Below are 22,403 nucleotides of genomic sequence, written 5' to 3'. Positions count from 1 at the left end.
TAATTTCATGAAACTTTACTCTCAGTCTCCTGAATTGAAAGGTTACAGTTCCTTTAACATGCAAAGGCCCTTCAACTTATGTCTACCTGTATTGCACATGAACAGTCCTAGCTCTACAGTCTGAACATAGTTTAAAACCCAGACGATAAAGCAATGATTACATTACACTTTCATAATATTTTGGTTACAGGATTAACTCTAGGAGCTGCCTGCAGCCTGTCTCTAGTTAAAGACATCTTGAGAAATGCAATCTCAAAGTTACCTGAGGAGAAGACAAAGATTTTCTGTGCTGTCTTGAAGCAATTAAGAACACTGGGAGGAGAACAGATAAGAAACATTGCTGTATGTTTGTTACTTAAAATGCCAATTGCATGTTGAACAAAGCTATGTTGAATTGCTTCTGACCACATATACAACTTGCATTTTTAATTGTCTTTAGTTGTTAAGTTTCTATCAGTGCATCTTTTTGAGCTTTTAATATGCATAAACATGTGTATAATGTTATTTATAATGACAGAACATGAAAATGTGAAGGCGATGAAGAGAGGTGAGAATTTTGTTTTTTCCAAGTCTTTAGGTGGAAACATTATAAGTCAAAAATCAACCTCAGACTTGAATCCTATTCTGGCAGCTAGCAACTGTATGCTTAATCTGGCTTCAAGAGGTAAGTGGAGATATCTTGTCTCTGTACTAGTGTCAGAGGTGCAGGATGCTACTGTATGGAGCTGGGACTGTTTAGCCTGGAGAAGAGGAGGCTCAGGGGTGACCTTATTGCACTCTACAGGTACCTGAAAGGAGGCTGTAGCGAGGTGGTGGTTGGTCTATTCTCCCACGTGCCTGGTGACAGGACGAGGGGGAATGGGCTAAAGTTGCGCCAGGGGAGGTTTAGGTTGGATATTAGGAAGAACTTCTTTACTGAACGGGTTGTTAGTCACTGGAATGGTCTGCCCAGGGAAGTGGTTGAGTCACCATCCCTGGAGGTCTTTGAAAGACGTTTAGATGTAGAGCTTAGGGATATGGTTTAGTGGAGGACTTGTTAGTGTTAGGTCAGAGGTTGGACTCTGTGATCTTGGAGGTCTCTTCCAACCTAGACTATTCTGTGATTCTGTGGGTGCAGGGGTAACTGGTGAGTGCTTGTTACGGAACCATTTTCCCACTCACATAGAAGATCATGTCTGCAAGAGAAGCAATTTGCAAAGTAAGAACATGTCAAAGATTCTCATGTCAAAGTAAGCATTCAGAACATCCAGATCGTATGTGCTTCTGTGGGCAGTGAACTGCCAAAAGCATTCACAAAACCTAGTAATCTGAGTATCTGTATACTATTTCCCCACCCCTCTGGTAGGTAGTTTTGTCTTTAACTGATACTTGGCACTGGTTTTTAAATTATCCTCTGTCCCTGACAGGATCTGTAGTTTCTTGTTCCTCACGTGTACTTCCAATAAGTACAGGAGCTGCTAGTCCAGCACTCTTTTTCCATGTATATTTCCTCATTTTCTTTCCATCACTCTATACTCCTGTCAAATAGCTCCATTCCTTGTGTACTACTTTACCATTGGAAGGGTGATGAAATATTGGTAGACTCAGCTGTCTGGTGGCTTGAAACTGCATGCTGTCCTCCTTTCGAGATGTCTTATGTCCTTGATTTGATTCTATGATTCTAAGACCTACTTTTGCCCTTGATCCAGAGAGTGTGTGTTACCATTTCAGACCATGTAATATTTTACTCAGCCCCATGAAATACATGTTATTTATGCATTTGCTTCTGAGCCAGGATTTCATGAAATGGATACACAAAAATTATGATTTATGATTTCCATGGTTTCTTCCTGCATAGTTTACCACTGAAGTACAGAAATAGCTGTCAGAATGTCATTCTGAAAAATCAGCGTATACGCATTTGCATCTCCTCACTCAACAATTCCAGTGACATGCCTATTTATTTGAATGATGAATAGAATCACTGACTGATGCCTCTTTCTGTTAGCTTGGAAGAATTTTACTGCTGGGAGAAGATTTCAGGCATTTTCACAGGTTTTTAACATGTTTCCTCACCAAAAAGTAGTCAGTGAAACATAGGAAATGTGGATTGTTTAAGAAAAGGAGGTTACAGAGACACTGTTTTTTCTTAGTATTTCTCTTAAATCATGGTGTAAAGGAAAATGCATTTTCCCAGATTCTGGCAGGCTCACAGGTGGGATTGGGCAATGTATATAAACCAAGTGTATTCTGGGTGCAATTGCAAAGGCAAAACACCAGAAATGCCAGTGCTGCTATTTTTAAGTGTTACTTTTCAGATTCGCACTTCAGCAAAATAAAATTCCTGTACTAAAGTTTTGCTGTTACAGTGGTTATGTTTTTTAGGAATGCAATTTTAATGCTAAGTGATATTCTAGGATGAATAGACTACAGTGTCATCATCACATATAACATGAAAACATTAAGAAAGTAATCTTGCTCTAAAGCAACCAGTCTTACAGTATCAGGCTCACTGAATGTGACAGGAATATTTTTATCTATGAACATCTTAAAAATGGCACAGATGATTTATCTGTTTGTACAAAGTTTTGGGATAGATCAGGGTTACTATAAGACATATTGTCTAGTAATTACAAATCATATACTTAAAAATACAATGGACCCCATATGTAGCATGTGCAAAATACAAAGGACATGGAAGATTAGTAAATGTATATATACATAAATACACATACCTTGATCTCATCTGATAAATGCACATGGTGGATCAGTGAATTTCCATCTGCACAATGTGTATTTTATACCTTTGTGTTTTTGCAGGATCGCAGTTCTACTTGACAGTTGCTTTGCAGTTGCAGACTTACTGACAAAACTTCTTGAGCCAAAGGAGCTTGTTTAATTAATATAATCAATTTTGTGTGTTAAAATTTATATTGTATTTCCACTAGGAAGGCTTGCTAGCTTAACTGTGTAGTGATATTGGCATAACTTATGTAGCATAGATGTTTAAGTGTTCAAAGAGCTCTTACAGATTTTGGTTCCTGATGTAATCTTGTCTTCTTCCCTTTTGAAAATTCCACCTTTTAATCTTATGTATCATAGAATGATAAACATAGCCACTTTTAGAACGATCTACCAAAAAGAGAAAGGAAAAGGCATTTATTCCCTCTGGACACCTGTAACTGCTCAGTCTCAACACACACACACACAAATAGTTTTGCATTTTTGCAGCATGTATTTTTTGCCAATTAAAAAATGTTCAATGTACGAAGTTTCTGGGTGTGGGATTTTTATTTTTGTTTAGGAAGAAAGAGGCGGATTCCTTTGAGTGATATTTTTGCGGATGGAGTTGGTAACAATACTATTATGCCAGAAGAGATCTTAGTTTCTGTCCATATTCCCCATTCTAGGAAGGTAAGTTACTAGTACATTTAGGTTTGCTTTAGGTAGAGTTGCAGACTGTTAAATGAATAACAGGAAGGGGGCATAATCCATATGTTTAAAGTAACACTGCTACTGCTCACTTTCTGGATTCCTTACATTTGTTCCTGATAGTGTCATATTATCTCCCAGTTTCAGCCAAAAACCAAAGATTTCCTAAGATTAGATAAGATTATACATGTGCTCTGTGCTTCTGTAAATGTTGCTGAACTGTAATAGTCTTTAACAGGTGTTGTTTGCAATGGTGAGTATGTGATTTTATAAAATAATTATGGGTGACATTATCTGAGTACTGAAGTCAGGCAATACTTTGAAGCCTCTAAGCTTTTGGTTTTGTTATAAATGCAGCCCCTCTATTCTTCTCCTTCCCTCCACAAGATCCCTATCTTCTGTCTATCTACTCTGAGAAAGTTTAGTCATCTGAACTGTGTAGGTAATGGAAGATCAAAAAGAGACTGCTAGAACATCAAAGAAAGGTAAAGCTACTGAAATATCAATAGAAGGAAGTGTATGGTCTTGAATGTTCAGGAAGTTGAATTTGTGCTGTTCATTTTGATTTTTTTGCTTCATGTAGTGTAAAAGCAAGTTCTGCTTTCAGATACTTACATGTGGGCGGGTTATCCACTTCTGTCTGATCTTGTTCAGGGAGAGTATATCTCAGCATTTCGACAAGCACCAAGGAGAGAAAATGCTCTCCCAATAATCAATGCTGGAATGAGAGTCTTTTTTGAAGAAGGTACAAACAAAATAAAGGATTTAAGCATTTTCTATGGAGGTGCTGCCTCAACCACTGTCTGTGCAAAACAAACCTGTTGGACACTTATTGGAAGGTAAAATTTCTCAGTGTTTTCTACATCTCAGAATAAATGGGTTTTGAGAGCTTGGGTATATTTCCTTGGAGCATGAAAGCACATAGGAGATTTCAGTTACCTGAAATTTCAGTTACCTGTTCAAGCAAATGGTCAGGTCAAGCCCAAACAATGACTTTTTAGGATCATTATGTTTTGGAGTCTGCACCTGGGTGCAATTCCAGTGTGAAGTATGTAGAGAGATGTGAGATGTGAGCTGTGAAATAAGCAGATGAGGTATACATAGTTGTGTACTTCTACAAAAGCATTGGGAGATGATGCTGGGTCCCATACGTTTGATGATCCCCTAGCATCAGTGTTCCCAAGTCCTTCAGTTTGGCTCTGATAACTACAAGGAATGGAAATTTCAGATGTGCTCAAGAATTTAGGAACACAAGTCAGACCTTAACATTTTCAATATCTCTTCATCTACAAGATCATAATTTCTGGCGTTCATCCCTGACATTTTTCTCCCTTTTGCAGCATCTTTCCAAGGCTTAGGGCGCAAAATCTACAAATAATTCAAGCTCCATTTATCTAAATGGATCCCTTCCGGACTTTTTTTTAAACCAATTAATACACAACCATTTCACTAAAGTTCTTGTTTGTTTGTTTGTTTCTGCTTTATGTGCTTAAATTTATTCTAACGGATTTAGATTCTGATATCTAGGGTTGTGTAATTATGGAGAATTAACTGTGTTTGAGATAATTCAAGGAAGGCCTTTTCAGAAAATGTGGAACAGCAATTGAGCATTAATCAGATCACTTAAAAGCGTCTCCAGTTTGCACCAGTATTGTTGTTCACTTTTCTTTAAATATAGGGCAGTATCTGTGCAACAATAGTAATCCATAAGAGTGCTAAATCAGCTTTAAAAATGTAATAGTTTTTGTTGTTGTTTGTTTTTAAGAAAAGACTGGCATAAGACTTAATTTTTCTGGCTTAAGGGACCTCACTTCTGTGAGCAACACTGATCTACACTGTATTCAAAATTGCAAGTCATCATTAAAATCAATAGCTTCATTGTAAGCAGAAGGGTACAAAGGTATTACTACAGTTTAAGCGTGTGCATTGATATATATATATATGTATGTATATATTATTATCTTGAACCCTCGTCTGATGGTGTCTTATTCTTTTTGACAGATACTGGAATGAACAGATGTTGGATGAAGCTTCCAGATTAGTCCTTAAAGAAATAGCTCTTCCAGGCTCAGCCTGTGGTGAGAAAGTAGAATATAAAAATACTTTGATAGTCAGTTTCTTCTACAGATTTTTCCTGGAAGTATTGCAGTCACTGAAAACAATGGTAAATTGATTTTTCATGTTTGCTTTTTTGTAAACAAATGAAGTGGTTTTGTTTGTTTGTTTATTTTACTTTTTTTTGCTGTTAATGTTTGAGTATGTACAGTCTGCTAAATATTGTCCTTTTTGGGTTCAGATCTACAACACTTAAGTCCCAAAGAGACTGATGGAGAGGTGTCTGCTTAACTGTTATGTGCCCAAATATATTATATGTCCAAGGTAGCTTGTACATTAGGCTGTTAATAATAATAATAAAAATTTTAGCAATATTAATGCAACAGTGTATCAATACCAATGTGTCAGTATTTTACCCCATCTTCCTGTAGTTCAAAAAGTAAATAAAATACATATAAATGCTTTGAAAAGTAACTGTATGTGTTAAACCAACCCTCTTCCTTGTTTAAGTTGTTGACTGGGAAAGGAGGACTCTAAAATCTGATTGGCCTGATAAATTCTAGCTATGATTTATTTATTTTTGTCTTCATCTGTTCTTCTGAGGGAAACCATACCCCTTGCCTTTCTTTTCTGTATTACCATAAGCGCTTTCCTCTGAATTACCATTACTAGGTAATTTACTAGGAATGATTCTATGCCAGTTTTGGCCAGACTCAAGAACGAAGGTCTTCTGACTATCCCTACTTTATTTTGCTTACTTGAAACACACACATATGTCAAATTTAATGTATTTTTAAATATAATTTAGTGAAATCTTAAAACTCTACATTCTTTTCAAATTGTTATTTTAGAGCCTAACAGGTGAGAGTTTTGAAGGAATTTTCTGTATAAAGAGCGTGTATTTAGTGATTTATGTTCTTAGCTTTTTTTAGTTGTAACATTCAAAATGTGAGTTTTAATAATAATTCACTTCTTTTCAGGACCCTTGCCACTATCCTGGCATACCTATGGAATATGGGAGTATCCTACAAGATTTCCAAACCAAAATGCCCCAGAGCATCCAAATATACCAGGCAAGTGATTTTGTCTTAAGATTGTACTGTGGTGTGTAAGACTTGGTAAATAATAATAAAAATAGTTCAAGCGTTATCTACACAGTGAAGCTCAGGTGTAAATTTTCCAAAGGACTGAGGGCAACAGGCTCTGAGTCCTTGTTTTTAAGCGTATCAAAATTGGAAAAACCTTGTCAGTAAATATATATTGATGTGGATATCCTGACTTCCAAACAGTTCACAGAACGTAAATATGCAAAACAAATTCCATTGTCAGCATGCTTAAACTTGGTATATGGCAGTGTTCAACCCAATGGGAAAAATCTTAGACCAAGATCAAAGAGATTGAAAATCCCAAGAATATGTTAGTATTCTTTTCTTGAAATATACTTTTCTTAGGCTCTCAGAGGGCTCTTAGCTCTTAGTATAGATTTAGGAAAGAAGTTTATGGTGGCTATCTGCTTGAACAGGAGCCTTCAAGGAGAAGTCAGCAGTAGAGGGTAGCAAAGAACAACTCTTGGGTTTTCTGAGTTTTTTTACAGCCCTTGTGACTAGATGTGGAAAATCCTACAAGGGATTTTGATCTTTTACTGCCATTAATAAAGATGGCAAGTAAAAATTTCAAGTTTTTAGAAACCTAAAGAAAATACAAATGAAATGTAGGGAAACATTTTTGTTTTGATTATAGATATTCTTTAGAATAACTTATTAGTTTAAAATACTTAAATTTGTTCAAGTTGTTATCTACAGCTTCAAAGAAAAGGCAGTGTAAACTTACCAATGGGACCAGGATCAAGGGAACTAGTTTTCTGTGACTTTCAACAATTTGTACCTGAGCTACAAGAAAGTTACATGACAGAAATAATTATTTTTTTTTGTTGCTATTCGGATTGGCTGGCACTGAGCAACAATAAAAGATTTAGAAACCCAGGAAATCTGTTTTGTCACTTTAAATTTCTACCTAATTTATGTAAGTCTTTGTCTTCTGCCTGGACTTCTTCATCTGAACCTTATTTCACCTTTAAAATTAGACGGGAAAAAGAAGATGGGGAAAAGAAAAAGAAGCGTATCCTGAAAGATAAATATGGGATAAAGTTGGGATGATTTTGCTGAGACAGCCATTTGAGGAACTTCAGTCATCAAGTGAAAAATGTCTGTTCTTGGCTTTGGGCTAATAGCAGAGAATATGTCAAGTGCAGGAGGGAGGAATGTGTAGCAGGAACATTTGAGTGCTGGAACCTATAGGAGAAAACAGATTTTGAGATCAGAGTAAATCACTAGTTCTAAGTGCAGAAAATGAAAAAGCTAGCAAGATTACTGGCAAAAACTGAAAAACTGGTTTGGGAGTGGACAACAATTAGTTGGCATGGCAAAATTATCTGGCAACAGTAAATTAACTTTAAGGAAAGACCTAGCAAATAAGGTTAATAAGGCATGAAATTCATACACAGCTTCAAGGAAATAAAATTGAGAGAAAACATTGTCTCACTGATTTACATTGATTAATTGCAGCCTTTCACTGAGGAAGACAAATTCTAGGAACCATTGCAAATAGCTCAAACTGTAACACCACGTGCTGGTAAAACACAGAACAGGAACTTGTGAGAGTAATTCAGAAAATTTTCAGAGCCTCATGACACCAATCAATAATTTAAAAAAAAAAAAAAAAAGACTGATGTTTGTGTCACTGATGTAAATGATTAAGGAAAAAATACAAGTAGACGAACCCATGTAATGCTCTTGGAATTGCTTAGAGAAGCAACTAAATAAAAAAAGCTCAGGAGCATCAGGTGAGTCCTTCATCAGTTTTCAATACTGAACCAGAATTGACCAGAATAGGCTAATATAAATAGTTTTCCTTCATCTGATTTTCTAATTGATATAAGAATAATGTGACTTTTTTTTTTTTTTTTTAACTGTTTGGAGGGTTGTTTTTGATGGTACAGGATGTAGATCAGAGTCAGTCTCCCCAGGATCCTGTGGGACGGCCTGTAATGCACCAGTCTGGAATTAAGCATGCAACTGGTGAAGCAGTTTACATTGATGACCTTCCTTCTGTGGATGGGGAGCTCTTCCTGGCTGTAGTCACTAGTTCCAGAGCTCATGCTAAGATTATGTAAGTGTTCAAAGTGTATCTGAAGAAAGTTACTAACAATAGTGTCTGGGATTTTTAGAGCAGACTAATGAAGTTCAGTTATGTATATACAAAACAGCACATATGATACCCACAGTGGCTCAGGTCCTGGAAGCAATACTGTCATTCCAGTAGAAGGCTCTGATTGGATTTATGTATTTTTCCATGTTATTGTTCTAATGAGGTTGAACTGTTCTTGGTAAATGAGCCAGCTTACTTAGAGCTAACCTAGGAACCTCTACATAGAGCTGAGCTATATGAAGAGACACCTCAACTCTGCTTCAACAACATAGCTTTGAAATCTCAACTCTGTAACGGAAAAATAATTGTTCAAAAATGTAGGACGTAACATTGCAATGTTGCAGCAACATGGTAGCAAGGCTCAGGTAAGGATTTGTAGAAGAGGGAGATGGAAAGATAAACATATTTTGAAAGAAAGTTTTCACTTATGCTTTCATACTGATACACACACAGTTTGTTTAACATTAAGGTACCAGAATGCACATATCCGCATTGTCTGCCCAGCAATCAGGCATGAAGTTGTGTACCCAGGTGCTGTGGTTGGGATTACTCATGATGACAGAATCACAGAACTGTAGGGGTTGGAAGGGACCTCGAAAGATCATCAGGACCAAGCCCCCTGCCAAAGCAGATTCCTCAGAACAGGCTGCCCAGGTAGGCATCCAGATGGGCCTTGAATATCTCCAGAGAAGGAGACTCCACAACCTCTCTAGGCAGCCTGTTCCAGTGCTCCGTCACCCTCACCGTGAAGTTCTTACACATGTTGGTGCAGAACTTCCTGTGTTCTATCTTGCGGCCATTGCCCCTTGTTCTATCCCCACAAACCACTGAGAAGAGGTTAGCTACATCCTTCTGTATCCCACCCCTCAGATATTTGTACACATTGATAAGATCCCCTCTCAGTCGTCTCTTCTCCAGGCTGAACAGACCCAGGTCTCTCAGCCTTTCTTCATAGGGAAGATGCTCCAGGCCTCGTATCATCTTTGTGGCCCTCCGCTGGACTCTTTCCAGGAGATCCCTGTCTTTTTTGTACCGGGGAGCCCACAGCTGGACACAGTACTCCAGGTGAGGCCTGACCAGGGCAGAGTAGAGGAGGAGGATCACCTCCCTTGACCTGCTGGCCACGCTCCTTTTAATGCATGCCAGGATCCCATTGGCCCTCTTGGCCACCAGGGCCCACTGCTGGCTCATGGTCAACCTGTCGTCCACCAGGACCCCCAGGGCCTTCTCCTCAGAGCTCCTCTCCAGCAGGTCGTCCCCCAGCCTGTACTGATACTTCCAGTTGTTCCTTCCCAGGTGCAGGACTCTACACTTGCTCTTATTAAATCTCATTTGGTTTCTTCCTGCCCATCTCTCCAGCCTGTCCAGGTCTCGCTGAATGGCAGCACAGCCTTCTGGCGTGTCAGCCACTCCTCCCAGCTTTGTGTCGTCGGCGTACTTGCTGAGGGCAGACACTATTCCCTCATCAAGGTCGTCGATGAAGATGTTGAACAAGACCAGACCCAACACCAACCCCTGGGGAACACCGCTAGTCACAGGCCTCCAGCTAGACTCTGCGCTGCTGATCACCACCCTCTGAGCTCAGCCAGTCAGCCGGTTCTCAACCCACCTCACCGTCCACTCATCTATCCCACACTTTCTCAACTTTGCTAGCAGGATGTCATGGGAGACAGTATTGAAAGCCTAGCTAAAGTCAAGGTAGATGACATCCACCACTCTCCCCCCATCTACCCAGCTGGTGATGCCATCCTAGAAGGCAATGAGGTTAGTCAAGCACGACTTCCCCTTGGTGAATCCATGCTGACTACTCTTCAGAACCTTCTTCTCTTCCAATTGCTTGGAGATGGCATCCAGAACAAGCTGCTCCAACACCTTTCCAGGGACAGAGGTGAGACTGACTGGCCTGTAGTTTCCCGGATCCTCCTTCGTGCCCTTCTTGAAGACTGGAGTGACATTGATTATCCTTCAGTCTTCAGGCACCTCACCCGTTCTCCAGGACCTTTCAAAGATGATAGAGAGCGGTTCGGCGATCACATCTGCCAGCTCCCTTAGCACACACGGATGCATCCCATCGGGACCCATGGATTTGTGTACGTTGAGCCCACTCAGATGCTCCCAAACCACTCTCACGTCCACCGGGGGGAGCCCTCCATTTCCCAGACCGTTTGTCCTATTGCCAGGGTCGAGGAGTCCCAGGGGAGTGTCCTTGAAGTAAAGACTGAAGCAAAGAAAGCATTCAGTACCTCTGCCTTCTTGACATCTTCTGTGACCAGTACCCCCCCCTCGTTCAGCAAGGGACCCACATTATCCCTAGTCTTCCTCTTGCTGTTTACGTACTTGAAAAAACCTTCTTCTTATCCTTTATCTCTTTGGCAAGCCTCATCTCTAGGTGGGCTTTAGCCTTCCTCGTTGCGTCCCTGCAGGCCCTGACAACACATTTATAATCCTCCCAAGAGGACAGGCCCTTTTTCCACATTTCATAGACCTTCCTCTTCCTTTTGATCCTATCGATGAGCTCCTTGCTCATCCATGCAGGTTTCCTGCCCCCCTTCCCCGATTTCCTATTCTTCGGGATGCACCAATCTTGAGCATGGAAGAAATGCTGCTTAAATGCTGCCCAGCTCTCACAAGCACCCTTGCCTTCTAGCAACCTAGCCCATGAGATACTCCCAAGCAGGTCCCAGAAGAGGTCGAAGTTGGCTCTTCGAAAGTCCAGGGTAGCAATCCTGCTTTTAGCCTTACTTCCTCTGCCTAGTTCCATCTGGAACTCCACCATCTCATGGTTGCTGCATCCCAGGCTGCCCCCAACCTTCACATCCCTAACAAGGCCATCCCTGTTGGTAAGAACAAGGTCCAGGAGCACCCCTCACCTCATCAGCTCCTCCACCACCTGCGTCAGAAAATTGTCCTCAACACATTGTAGGAACCGTTTGGACTGCGTGTGCCTGGCTGAGTTGCTTACCCAGCAGATGTCTGGGTAATTGAAGTCCCCCATGAGGACCAGCGCTCATGATTGTGAGGCAGCTGCAAAACAGAGGACTGGAATTGCTAGCTAGAGTCCCTGGCCTTTTCTTAGGTTGGTAATAGTATGCTGGGTTTGGATATGTTCTTTTTGTACCACTTAGGAGCTGACATCCCCCTTTCATCTCTGTGAGACAGTAGTATTTTGTCAACTCTATACAGTGGCTTTTATTAAACTGATGCAGTTCAGGCATTCTAATGGGTTTCCCTGTTATGTTTAGAGTATTTTCTAGAAATGGAACAAATTGCTAGTTTTTAATTCCCTTTGACATGCATTTCTTCCCATGCAAGGGGCAGAAGGAAAAGACGTGTTAACCTATGTTCATATTCTGACAATACAAGAAACATACCTCTGTATTGTGTTCCCTGCCTATGTGCAACAGTTTGTAAAACTAATGAATTATACTTCTATCTTCCCACATCCCAATCAGGTCTGTAGATACCTCAGAGGCTCTTAGGGGACCAGGTGTGTTCGATATCATAACAGCTAATGATGTACCTGCTACAAATGAGTTTCACTACTCCAGTGATCCGGAGATTATATTCGCAAGAAACAAGGTTTGAAAGCAGTGTTTGTTTTAATTATTTTCTTAATTTCTATTGTTTTACTTCAGGTCTTTGTAATGGAATTTTACCTGCTGACTCTTAAATTTCTTTATCTTTTGTATGTGTGATGTGTATTTTATAGGTAATTTGTGTGGGTCAGATTGTTTGTGCTGTGGTTGCGGATTCAGATGTTCATGCCAAACAAGCTGCTGCAAAAGTGAAGATAGAGTATGAAGTGCTGGAACCAGTGATCTTGACAATTGAGGTACTACTAATCACTTCTCTTTTCTTTTGCTTTTTTATTGTTGTATATATTTAAGTAATGGAAGCATTCCTCACTTGCTTTTTCAAATGTTTTTCTAAGCAAACAAAGTGAACATGAACATCCAATTAAGTAGTCTGTCAGTATCTCTGTAAGTAACTTTTGAACCATTTGTCTAAGATTGGCCACTTGTGATAGATAGCCAGTAGCCTCGAAGTATTAAGGTCCCACAGGTTTCATAATAACAAACATACGGGTAGACAAGAAGTCTTTAAATGTCCCCAGTGAGAAGAAGGCAATGAGCACTCTGGTTGTTTTTAATTCTTTTTGTAGCTACCAGCTGGACAACCAGCATGTGTATATGGGCTGAACAGCCTGATTATCTGAAGCATTTTCTGTCTGTTAACCAGTTAGCAAGCCAACGAAGTTAAGGTGAGATGTAGGAAATGTTGGAGGAATGTGTGGGAAAAGATGTTAAGGATATGGAACATCTTAGAAATGTGATGTGGGAGTTATAGGGGGGAATTACATTTATGCTGGCTTAAATGAGATGGATGGAAAAAAGGAACAAAGGAAATATTAACGGGGAACCGGCATTAGCTCTGGTAGTCACTTTGACTTGTTTATGTAATGTGTGTGGGGTGTAACAGAACAGTTTTTCTGGTATAAAAATAGAAGTAGTCTCTTTTTAAAGACTGGAAAACTACTAAAATTCAATTACAGTTAAAACTCTTTAGGAAATCTTATTAAAAATAAAGCAAATAAAATGTAATAAATTCTGCTTTTCTACTTAGTTTTTGTAATTTCTTTTCCTCTTAATGGTATTACTCTTTGGATGATGTGGTTGCATTTTTACTCTGGGCTCTCCAGGTCACTTGCTAGACATGTGAAAAGGCAGAGCAGATTGAATAAACTGAATGCAGTTCCTTCAGAAAGTAACAGGAAAAAGTAACAGGAAAGTAACAGTTCCTTCAGATCAGTAACAGGATACACCAGGAAAGAATTACTGTCACTGAATAGACAAACTCATCCCCCCAAAAAAAACAGTAAAACACTGAAATGCAGTTGTTCGCTGGCTTTGGTAGCTGGTGACTCTGATCTCTGAAGAGAATGATATTCTTACTGAGAGTAAAATGCTATAATGAACTGAGAACCTTCAAAATACACTAAAAAAATGTTTCTCTTTTTCTCCACTGCAGGAAGCTATAAAGCACAACTCGTTCTTTGAGCCAAGAAGAAAATTAGAACAAGGAAATGTTGATCAGGCATTTGAAACTGTTGATGGTATACTTGAAGGTAAATTGCAGCATCTGTGATGAGAAGTTGTCAGTATTGAGGCTTCCCAGTCCCTCAAGTGCTGGTCTGTTTTTTTCAGTGATAACATACAGCTAAAAGGCCTGAGAAAGCTCATGGTTGTCAGGAATAAAAGTGTGACTAAACCTAGTGATTTTGACGTTCTACTGCTACTTTCAAGTTTTCTTCATCCTTTGTCCCTGAGACAGAATAACAGAATAATTTAGGTCGGACGGGGGTTGTCTAGTCCAACCTCATGCTCAAAGCAGTTCCTGTTAGAGCAAGGTATTCAGTACCATGTCATAAAGTTCTGAAAATCTCCAGGGGTGGAGATTCCACAGCCTCTACAAATACCTGTTCCAGTGTTTGGCTACCTTTATGGTGACCTTATCTTATAGTGAGTTGCAGTTTCTTGTGTTCATCATTTCTCATCCTTCCACTGTGCACCTCAGAGAACAATCCGGCTCTGTTTTCTCTATACCCTCCCATTAAGTAGTTGTAGACAGCAGTAAAATTTCCCCTTAATCCTTTTCTCATGGCTAAGTAAATTCAGTTCTTTCAACCTCTTGTTGTACATCATGTGCTCTAGCCTCTCCATCATTGTCTTGACCTGGTCCACTACGTTTATGCTTTTTTAAATTTAATATTGTCAACATTTGTAGCCAACATTGCTCTGCTACTATTCAAGTTCTGTTGATGTCAGTGGAACAACATCATTTAAACCTGCAAAGAGTTTGATTTGTGTTTTTATTTTAAAAGTTCCTTCACACAAAAAGCATCAGTAGATTTGACACTGAGTACCATAATTTATGTGATGATGGACAGGTGTTTTTTTCTGGTAACACTTGTATTTTTCTCTTTGGATCAGGGGAGGTTCACATTGGGGGACAGGAACACTTTTACTTGGAGACTCAGAGTGTCCTTGCTATTCCAAGAGGAGAGGATAAAGAAATGGATGTGTTTGTGTCAACACAGCATCCAGCATTTATCCAGGTAATATAGAGCATTCTCAGAGAAAGTGGTTGAACCTGTGACAGTTGAGCTCTGAGTGTGGTTTACAAATCAGTCTTACCAATTTAGAAACAGTGGGAACATAAAGTTGCACATCTGGATTATGCAACAGGAGCTGCTTTGTAGTACTGCAGTATAATGATGTACACTGTCCGCTCTGCTGTGAGGATGAGGAGGAAGTAAAAGTCTCTCATTCCACTTTAAACAAAGTGTATCATGCCCCACTAATGTTATGTGTGAGAAACTCCCTGTTGAGTGCTGAGGATCCTTCATCTCCATTAGCTTCTATTGAGGTCAGGAGCAGTCAGCATCCTGCAGAGTCAGAGTCTGCTGAGGGAGTAAAGTAACTCAAATAGTTCTAGGAAAGACTGCTGTTCCATGCCAAAATGGTAAAGCAAACTGACATAGTGTATGGTCTGCATAGCAATAGCTATGGTGAATGAAATTGGTAGCATTTCAGAGCAAACACTGGTATTTTGTGTTCAAAGCACTTCTTTTGTTTCCATTACCATATGCTGCTAATAGCCAAGAAGCGTGAAGAACTTTGTCTGAGAAAATGATGAATATTACAGATTTGAAGCAAGAACGTTCCAGACACTAACAATACATTACCTTATTAATATATATATATTTATTAAAATTAAAAATTATACTCAAATATATGCTTTTATTAATACAAATAATTAAACTAATAAAAATTTATTGTATGTGAAGTTTCTCTCATTTTACATAATTAAATCCAAGGGTATATTCTTCACTTCTGTCCATGGCCATTTGACAGTATCCATGGCAGACATTTTGAATGCAAACTCTGTTGAGTGTTTCTTGTTCTATTTGCTTGTTTTTTAACTTGGGTTAAGGGAAAAATCTTATAAGCTGATTTATTAAAACAAAACAAAACAAAAAAAATCTATGTAACCCTTTTGTAGAAAAAAATATTTTTAGAATACTAACTTGTAGGCTCAGTTGGAGCTGAAAGTGGGTCCTGGTAACTGGTGTAAAAGCTAAAAACTGTTTTTACAGGAGATGGTAGCTGCAAGTTTAGGTGTTCCAGCCAACAGGATCATGTGCCATGTTAAACGAGTTGGTGGAGCTTTTGGTGGGAAAATCCTGAAAGCTGGTTTACTGGCATCAGTTGCTGCAGTGGCAGCAAACAAGTAGGTGTGATGTGTGTGTATTGGGATATGAAGAGAAAATTGGGTGAAGAAGTTTTACATCTTGTCTAAAATGCTTTCTCCTTCCCCAAAGTTGCTAGCTAAAGAATCATAAAATCCTGACTGTTCAAATTTTGTGAGACTGTTCAATGTATTTGTTTGCTTTGTTTTGTTAGACTGCTTAAGTTGCAGTAAGCAGCAGCTCTATCCTCATCTAAGATGAAAGGACTTGAGGAAACTGCAGGTAGTATAAGCTAGAAATATTCTTGAAATGACTGACCATTTTAAAATGACCAGTCCGTAAACGCAGAAGCTTTGTATATACATTCTAACCATGACAACCAGCCAGAAGTGAACTTCTGGATCTTGCTATACCAGTGGAAGACTTCATCAGTAGAACTTCTGTTAGGTCACTTTGGTTCAGCCTTAAAATTGAAATGACAATTTTTTCTTCAGAAATTTGCACTGAGTTATGTCGTTGACTTTCAAGATGTGAAATGAAAATTCAGATAAGATTGTAACTGTAAAATGATATGAACTCTGGACATAGCCTATTAAAATTAATTTTGATCTGAATGGATGCTTACGTCTGGATCCATAATGAATAGAACACATTAATATTGTTAATAGCATATCTCATTTTGTCTGAAAACCTCATTTTTCTTTTGTTAATTTAGAATTAACAGAGCTGTTCGTCTTATTCTGAGCCGGGGGGATGATATGTTAATCACCGGTGGCCGACATCCTTTTATTGGCAAGTATAAAGTGAGTGCCACAAGAACTGAGTGAAAAAACACCTGTTCATATTCTGTGAATAAGGATTTCAGTGTTACTGGTTAATATTTGTTCTATTAATTAAAATAATTCTAAAACTATTAGCCAAAAAAACAAGAAATAAAGTTGTTTTACAACCTGTCTCTGCTTCTAACTCTGCAGGGTTTTGTTTTGTTTTCTGCTCCATTCCTGTCCTTCTCCTTTTATAGCTCTTTCTGTCTTTCTTCCTGGGAACTGGAAGGCAAGCTAGCTTAGACTTCTTCTGCAAAGTTTTATTTTTAACCCTCCATATGGTTAAGTTCACAAAAAGGAGCAGCTAGTTTTTTCACAGAAACTGTGTGTACAGAAAAAGTCACCATAAGGAAGAAATTTCTCTCTTCCCTGCTCATGCACTGTGATATCATAACAATTCATTAGGGTAAGTTTTGTCTCCTTTTCTATCTCTAATAGATAGGAAAAGTAAAAGGGGTTGTACAAGATACATCCCTAAAGATGAAAATGAGCTGTAGCTCATGATGAGAATTCAGCAGTTATCATTAATCTCAGCAGCTGAAAAGAAATGTAAAATAAACATAATATTTTTTCATTAAGACAAGCAAATGTCACGCTGCAATTGCCATCTATTCTTACAGTTAGAGAGGGTTTTCACTTTGTCTACAGTGAACGTTCCTAGATGACACAGCCATCTGTTGAGCAACACACAGGAAGCCACTGAGTTTCTCTGCTTCTTCCTTCCCCAGTGGGCTTCTTGTATGCCATATCTATAAGGATCACAGACATCAGTTAGGAAAACCTATAGCTTAGGAACATACTTTCTTTTTCTCTTGCCCTTTTACTGTTTAAGTGAATGTTTGTCAGAAATTAACCATGCACTATGAGCCTGATAGAGTGGCTTATATTCATTTGCAAAATACACAAGCATTGAGGAAATAAATGAATGTCAAAAATCTAAGAAGGTTATTGTTGATTCATTGTAGGTTGGCTTCATGAATGATGGAAGGATCAGAGCTGTGGATGCCAAATATTACATTAATGGAGGATGCACCCCTGATGAATCTGTCCTGGTAAGGATTTTATAAGCTGACAAATCTTAAAACACGAAGGAATCATTAGATGGAAAATGACAAATGCCATATTTCTTTGCACAGGTATAGTGTTACTCATACAGTCTTTTGCTATAAGGACTGTGTGTTGCTGGAAGATCTACACCTAGCAGTTTACCTTTCGTTATTCAGTTCAGTGAAGTGCTATACTACTTTTTGATATTTTTCTACACATTCACTTCATGTGTGGTTTCTCAGGCTTATTTCCCTATTACACACATCAGATAACAATATGTTCCTTTAAAAATACATAGTACATACATTTGTGCCTGCCTAAAGTTTTTTGTCTACAAAGCTCAGAAGACCTTCCCTAGTCTTCAGAAAATAATCATAGTGATAATTGTCCTATTATGAGACATCAAAAGGCATCAAAACATTTTTAACTTATTTTGATTCTGAGTCCTAGAAACTAATTTAGAGATACCTAATACAGGATTTCCCTTTTCTTGTGTTGTTGTCTGTCACATGAAACCTTTTAAAAGCAACTAGACAAACAGAACCCACACATAAGAACCAGAAGACACATCAGACCATAGAATATATGTTTTCTGGTGGAATTAAGCCCTAACTGTGAATTTTCATATAACATGATAATTCAGAATGCTTTCATAAGTTCCTTTCACAGTTCCTATTGCCTTAAATCTAGTATGCTTGTTTTTAGTTCTACGTGGCTTTTGATATCAAAGTAGGAGCAAAACCAATCTTAAAATGAATGAATTACCAGTTTAATCTTTATCTAGTAAGCAGCTACTGGCACTAAACTACTAGTAACATCAGCTGTGTTTTGTGAGTATCAGAAGAACTGAAATGTACTATGCTACTTAAGAAATGAGTGGAAAAATTATGTATGTGTCAATCATTAGTAGTAAGAATACTTATAGAAACCTGATTTTAAAGCTAATTGTGTCAAGTTAGTTCTTTCTGAGATGAGGAAGATTTAAATGCGCATCTGAAAGAAGCATTATTCTAACATTTAACTATACCTGCTTGTTCCATATTTCAGGTAGCAGAAGTATCCTTATTAAAAATGGACAATGCATACAAGATTCCCAACTTGAGATGCTGGGCTTACGCCTGCAAAACAAACTTGCCATCAAACACAGCATTCCGAGGGTTTGGCTTTCCCCAGTCAGCACTGGTGACAGAAACTTGGATAACAGACATTGCAGATAAAACTGGTTTATCACCAGAAAAGGTGACAATATAAAAGCATCTCCTCTCCTAAAATGAAATCTATGAAGTTAAAAATGCTTCGGATTAGCTCAAGTCATTTCTAAATCAAACATAATTTGTACTAAAATTCTTTTTTTTCTTAATGTCTGATTGTTGCATGAGTAGCATGCTCTTGCAAACTGAACCAAAGTGGTAACCATTCAAAAAATACACAATAATCTGGACTAGTTGTCCTCTAGCCCCCCACCCCTCCCCACCCCCAAATGGTCAGTCTGCCTATAATATGGTTGGATTGTGGTATCTGTTAATCTTGTTATTTCAGATTAGGGAAATAAATATGTATAAGGAGGATGAGCAGACACCCTTCAAACAAAAGCTTAATCCACAAAACTTAATACGGTGTTGGAACGAATGTATGGAGAAATCTGCATACCACAGTAGGAAAACAGCTGTCAAGGAATTTAACAAACAAAATTACTGGAAGAAAAAAGGGATTGCTATTGTTCCAATGAAGTTTCCATTTGGACTAGGCACACGTTATCTTTCTCAGGTTAGTTTCTTTAAAGAGAAAATGAGCTAAACTTTTCATCCATAGAAGATTGCAGCTACTCTACTTTAAAATACAAGACAAAAGTGTTATCTTTCTACTTCTGAAAAACCATTGTCCTCCTAATGGTTGTTCCCGGGAGGGTATGCTAGCTTCCAGCTGTCTTCAGTCTGAGGTCAAAGTTGTTTGGTCTTCAGGACCTAGGCAGCTTAGACCCTGCCTACTTAAAAGCCAGCCCCATCTCTTGTGATCTGGTACAGTTGAATGACTTTAATGAAGAGTATTTTAGGACTGATGACAAAAATATTATTGGATAAGTTGTCCACTTTAGAAATAGCTATGAGCTTACTCTTTCTGATCATGGGATTACTATGGGAGGCTGTTCTTAGACTTAATCCTTTCACATCATCAAAGAGTAAATTTAAGGAAGAAAAGGAGGGCAGTAGTATTTTTTGTCTATGTATTTTGTTTAATGTAGCTGTTCAGAAAATGAAATTTGCAGCTATTTGCATCTATAGCCATTAATGAGGGAGGTCTTGTAGCTTCTTTTGGAACCACTGAGGTTCTGTTGCCAGGTCTAGTTTTATGTGAGGATCTAGCAACAGGAAAAGTAGACCTTCAAAGATGTGTATTGTTTTGTTCTGAAGCTTATTATAGAGGAAAAGGAGGGACTAACATTCCAAATTTCACTTACTATTCAAAAGCATTAAACAAAAAAGCCTTTATTTTTTGATCCATTAATTCATCACTACATACAAAACGTTTTGTTTTGGTTTGGTTTTAGGCTGCTGCTCTTGTTCATATTTATACAGATGGGTCTGTGCTTTTGACACATGGTGGAATTGAATTGGGACAGGGTATTCATACAAAAATGATCCAGGTAACAGATTATCCGAACAAATATTACCTTGTGCTTTATCTGTTGTATAGATAAAGAGTAGGAAGATTATCTTCTTGGTTATTTAGTCTACCAGTAGGACAGTTCCTTCATCAGGATAGCCACTGCTGCTTTGCATCAATGGAGTTAAAAAGCAAATATGCTGTCTTAAAGAGTCATAGGGGCAGCAGGAAGAGGAATTTTTTATTTTTATTTTTTATTTATTCCAGTTATATGTGAAGAGGCTTATTAGAAATAAGATATTTTGGGTCTGGTCCCATATAATCCATGGTAAAAATAAATATATGAAGATAGTCTCTATTCAGATTTTCATCTGAATTCATTATTATCATCTTTGTTGAATTGATAATTGAGACATGATCTGTAAAGATCTGTAAGACATGATCTGTAAAGATAATTATGAAGTTGAGGAAAGATTGGGATCTGGGAATGCATAATTTGCCCTAAGTCATACAAGATTTAAGCAGCAAAATCCAGGACTGAATGTTGGACTCCAGAATCTCAGTCCAGAGTTTGAGTGCAGTAAAAACATTGCTTTTTAGTTCTGCATCTTTGTACTGACAAACATGGCAAAATGATTGCAGCAGGAAGTTAGAAGAGGACTTGCTAAAACATTATCTTTCCTAGTACTGCTGACTTCTAGCAAGTACTGGGGAGCAGTTGGAATGTTTGGAATGTTTCTGAAACAGTATGTTCTGCTTCCTGAAACAGGTTGCTAGTAGGGAATTGAACGTTCCCATGTCATATATTCACTTCCGTGAAACAAGCACAACAACTGTTCCTAATGCATGTGCTTCAGTTGGATCTGCAGGGACAGATGTCAATGGCATGGCTGTGAAGGTAAAAAGTTTAGCCTAACAAAACACCCTATTCTTCATGGTATTTAATGCCTGCCAAACTTGAAGTATTAGTGATCCCATGGAAACTGCTTGAGATTACTAACAATGCCACTGGAGATTGTCAAGAAGAAACATGAATTGTTGGTAACTTCTCAGTAATGGTGCTTATGAAGTTCCAGAATGTGACCTGAAATTTCCCATTGAAAGGCTTATGTTTGACCAAATCCTTGCTTCATCAGACAGAAGCTAACTAGTACTATACAAATCCTACATTATGTTCCTGTTCCAAATCCAATTCATATTGATTCCAACCCTTGTAACTCATGCCTTTATAAGGTTTGTGTTCATGCAGTTAAAATGGCACGTCCTGCCATTCTTTTTCTAAGATGACAGTGAAGCGTATATTAACTAAATACTACCCAGAGCATGCTTTAAATAGTACTTTATGTGCCAAACTTGTGTTAATTTTCTGTTACTTTATTCTGACTCCTCGTCAGGATGCTTGCCAAACCCTTATGAAACGCTTGCAGCCTATTATCAACAAGAACCCAAAAGGAAACTGGAATGATTGGGTGAGAGACCTGAATCCTACCTACTAAATGTGTTTTTGTGCTTGCAGAAACTATCACATATGGATTGTTGTCCATTAGTCTTCTCAGCCCGATAATCTTAAAGATAAAAGCTGCATAAATAGGTTGATTCACAGAATGTTTGAGATGTAGGTAGTTTGTTTAGATATCCCCAGATCATATCTAGTTTGTTTAACAATCCCCAGATCATATCTAGTTGGAAAGGAGGGGAAGCTATCTGTGAAGACACATTTGGAGGTACTGAAGTTTTTAAGATACAAAAAATAACAGCTTGTGTAATAATGTGGCCAACCCCAGCTTGCACTCAGAGAAACTATTGCAAAAAGGTTATCAGGTGTACAGTGTTGGTTTTCCTTCATGGTTTTTCTTTATTTTTACCAAATCACTAAACAGAAGCGTTCTCAACCTCATCCTTCCATTTGCCTGCTATGCACAGTGTATTATAGAACCGGGGGGGGGGGGGGGGGGGGGGGAGGAAGGGACAAAATCCAAAATTTAAACATATTAATTATTGTTTTT

The 22,403-nt window shown here is 38.4% G+C and overlaps 1 protein-coding gene across 6 annotated transcripts in view; it reads left to right on the top strand.

The window, feature by feature from the left end:
- AOX1 (aldehyde oxidase 1) overlaps positions 1 to 22,403 on the top strand; it is a 46,168-nt gene that overhangs the window by 14,706 nt on the left and 9,059 nt on the right. For 4 of the 6 annotated variants that reach the window (XM_035332390.1, XM_035332389.1, XM_035332391.1 and 1 more), the window contains 19 exons: positions 191 to 369; positions 571 to 664; positions 3,284 to 3,393; positions 4,066 to 4,250; positions 5,413 to 5,575; positions 6,447 to 6,539; positions 8,465 to 8,634; positions 12,126 to 12,252; positions 12,383 to 12,505; positions 13,702 to 13,798; positions 14,664 to 14,788; positions 15,830 to 15,963; positions 16,638 to 16,725; positions 17,712 to 17,798; positions 18,841 to 19,032; positions 19,333 to 19,560; positions 20,342 to 20,437; positions 21,167 to 21,295; positions 21,792 to 21,866. In XM_035332390.1, the coding sequence (XP_035188281.1) occupies positions 191 to 369; positions 571 to 664; positions 3,284 to 3,393; positions 4,066 to 4,250; positions 5,413 to 5,575; positions 6,447 to 6,539; positions 8,465 to 8,634; positions 12,126 to 12,252; positions 12,383 to 12,505; positions 13,702 to 13,798; positions 14,664 to 14,788; positions 15,830 to 15,963; positions 16,638 to 16,725; positions 17,712 to 17,798; positions 18,841 to 19,032; positions 19,333 to 19,560; positions 20,342 to 20,437; positions 21,167 to 21,295; positions 21,792 to 21,866 (2,495 nt within the window). The remainder of the gene's footprint in view (positions 1 to 190; positions 370 to 570; positions 665 to 3,283; positions 3,394 to 4,065; positions 4,251 to 5,412; positions 5,576 to 6,446; positions 6,540 to 8,464; positions 8,635 to 12,125; positions 12,253 to 12,382; positions 12,506 to 13,701; positions 13,799 to 14,663; positions 14,789 to 15,829; positions 15,964 to 16,637; positions 16,726 to 17,711; positions 17,799 to 18,840; positions 19,033 to 19,332; positions 19,561 to 20,341; positions 20,438 to 21,166; positions 21,296 to 21,791; positions 21,867 to 22,403) is intronic. The other 2 variants (XM_035332394.1, XM_035332393.1) reach the window with 1 other exon arrangement.

Source organism: Oxyura jamaicensis, chromosome 7 (genome assembly GCF_011077185.1).
Source record: "Oxyura jamaicensis isolate SHBP4307 breed ruddy duck chromosome 7, BPBGC_Ojam_1.0, whole genome shotgun sequence".
Taxonomy (NCBI): Eukaryota; Metazoa; Chordata; class Aves; order Anseriformes; family Anatidae; genus Oxyura; species Oxyura jamaicensis.
This window is presented reverse-complemented; position numbering and strand designations above follow the sequence as displayed.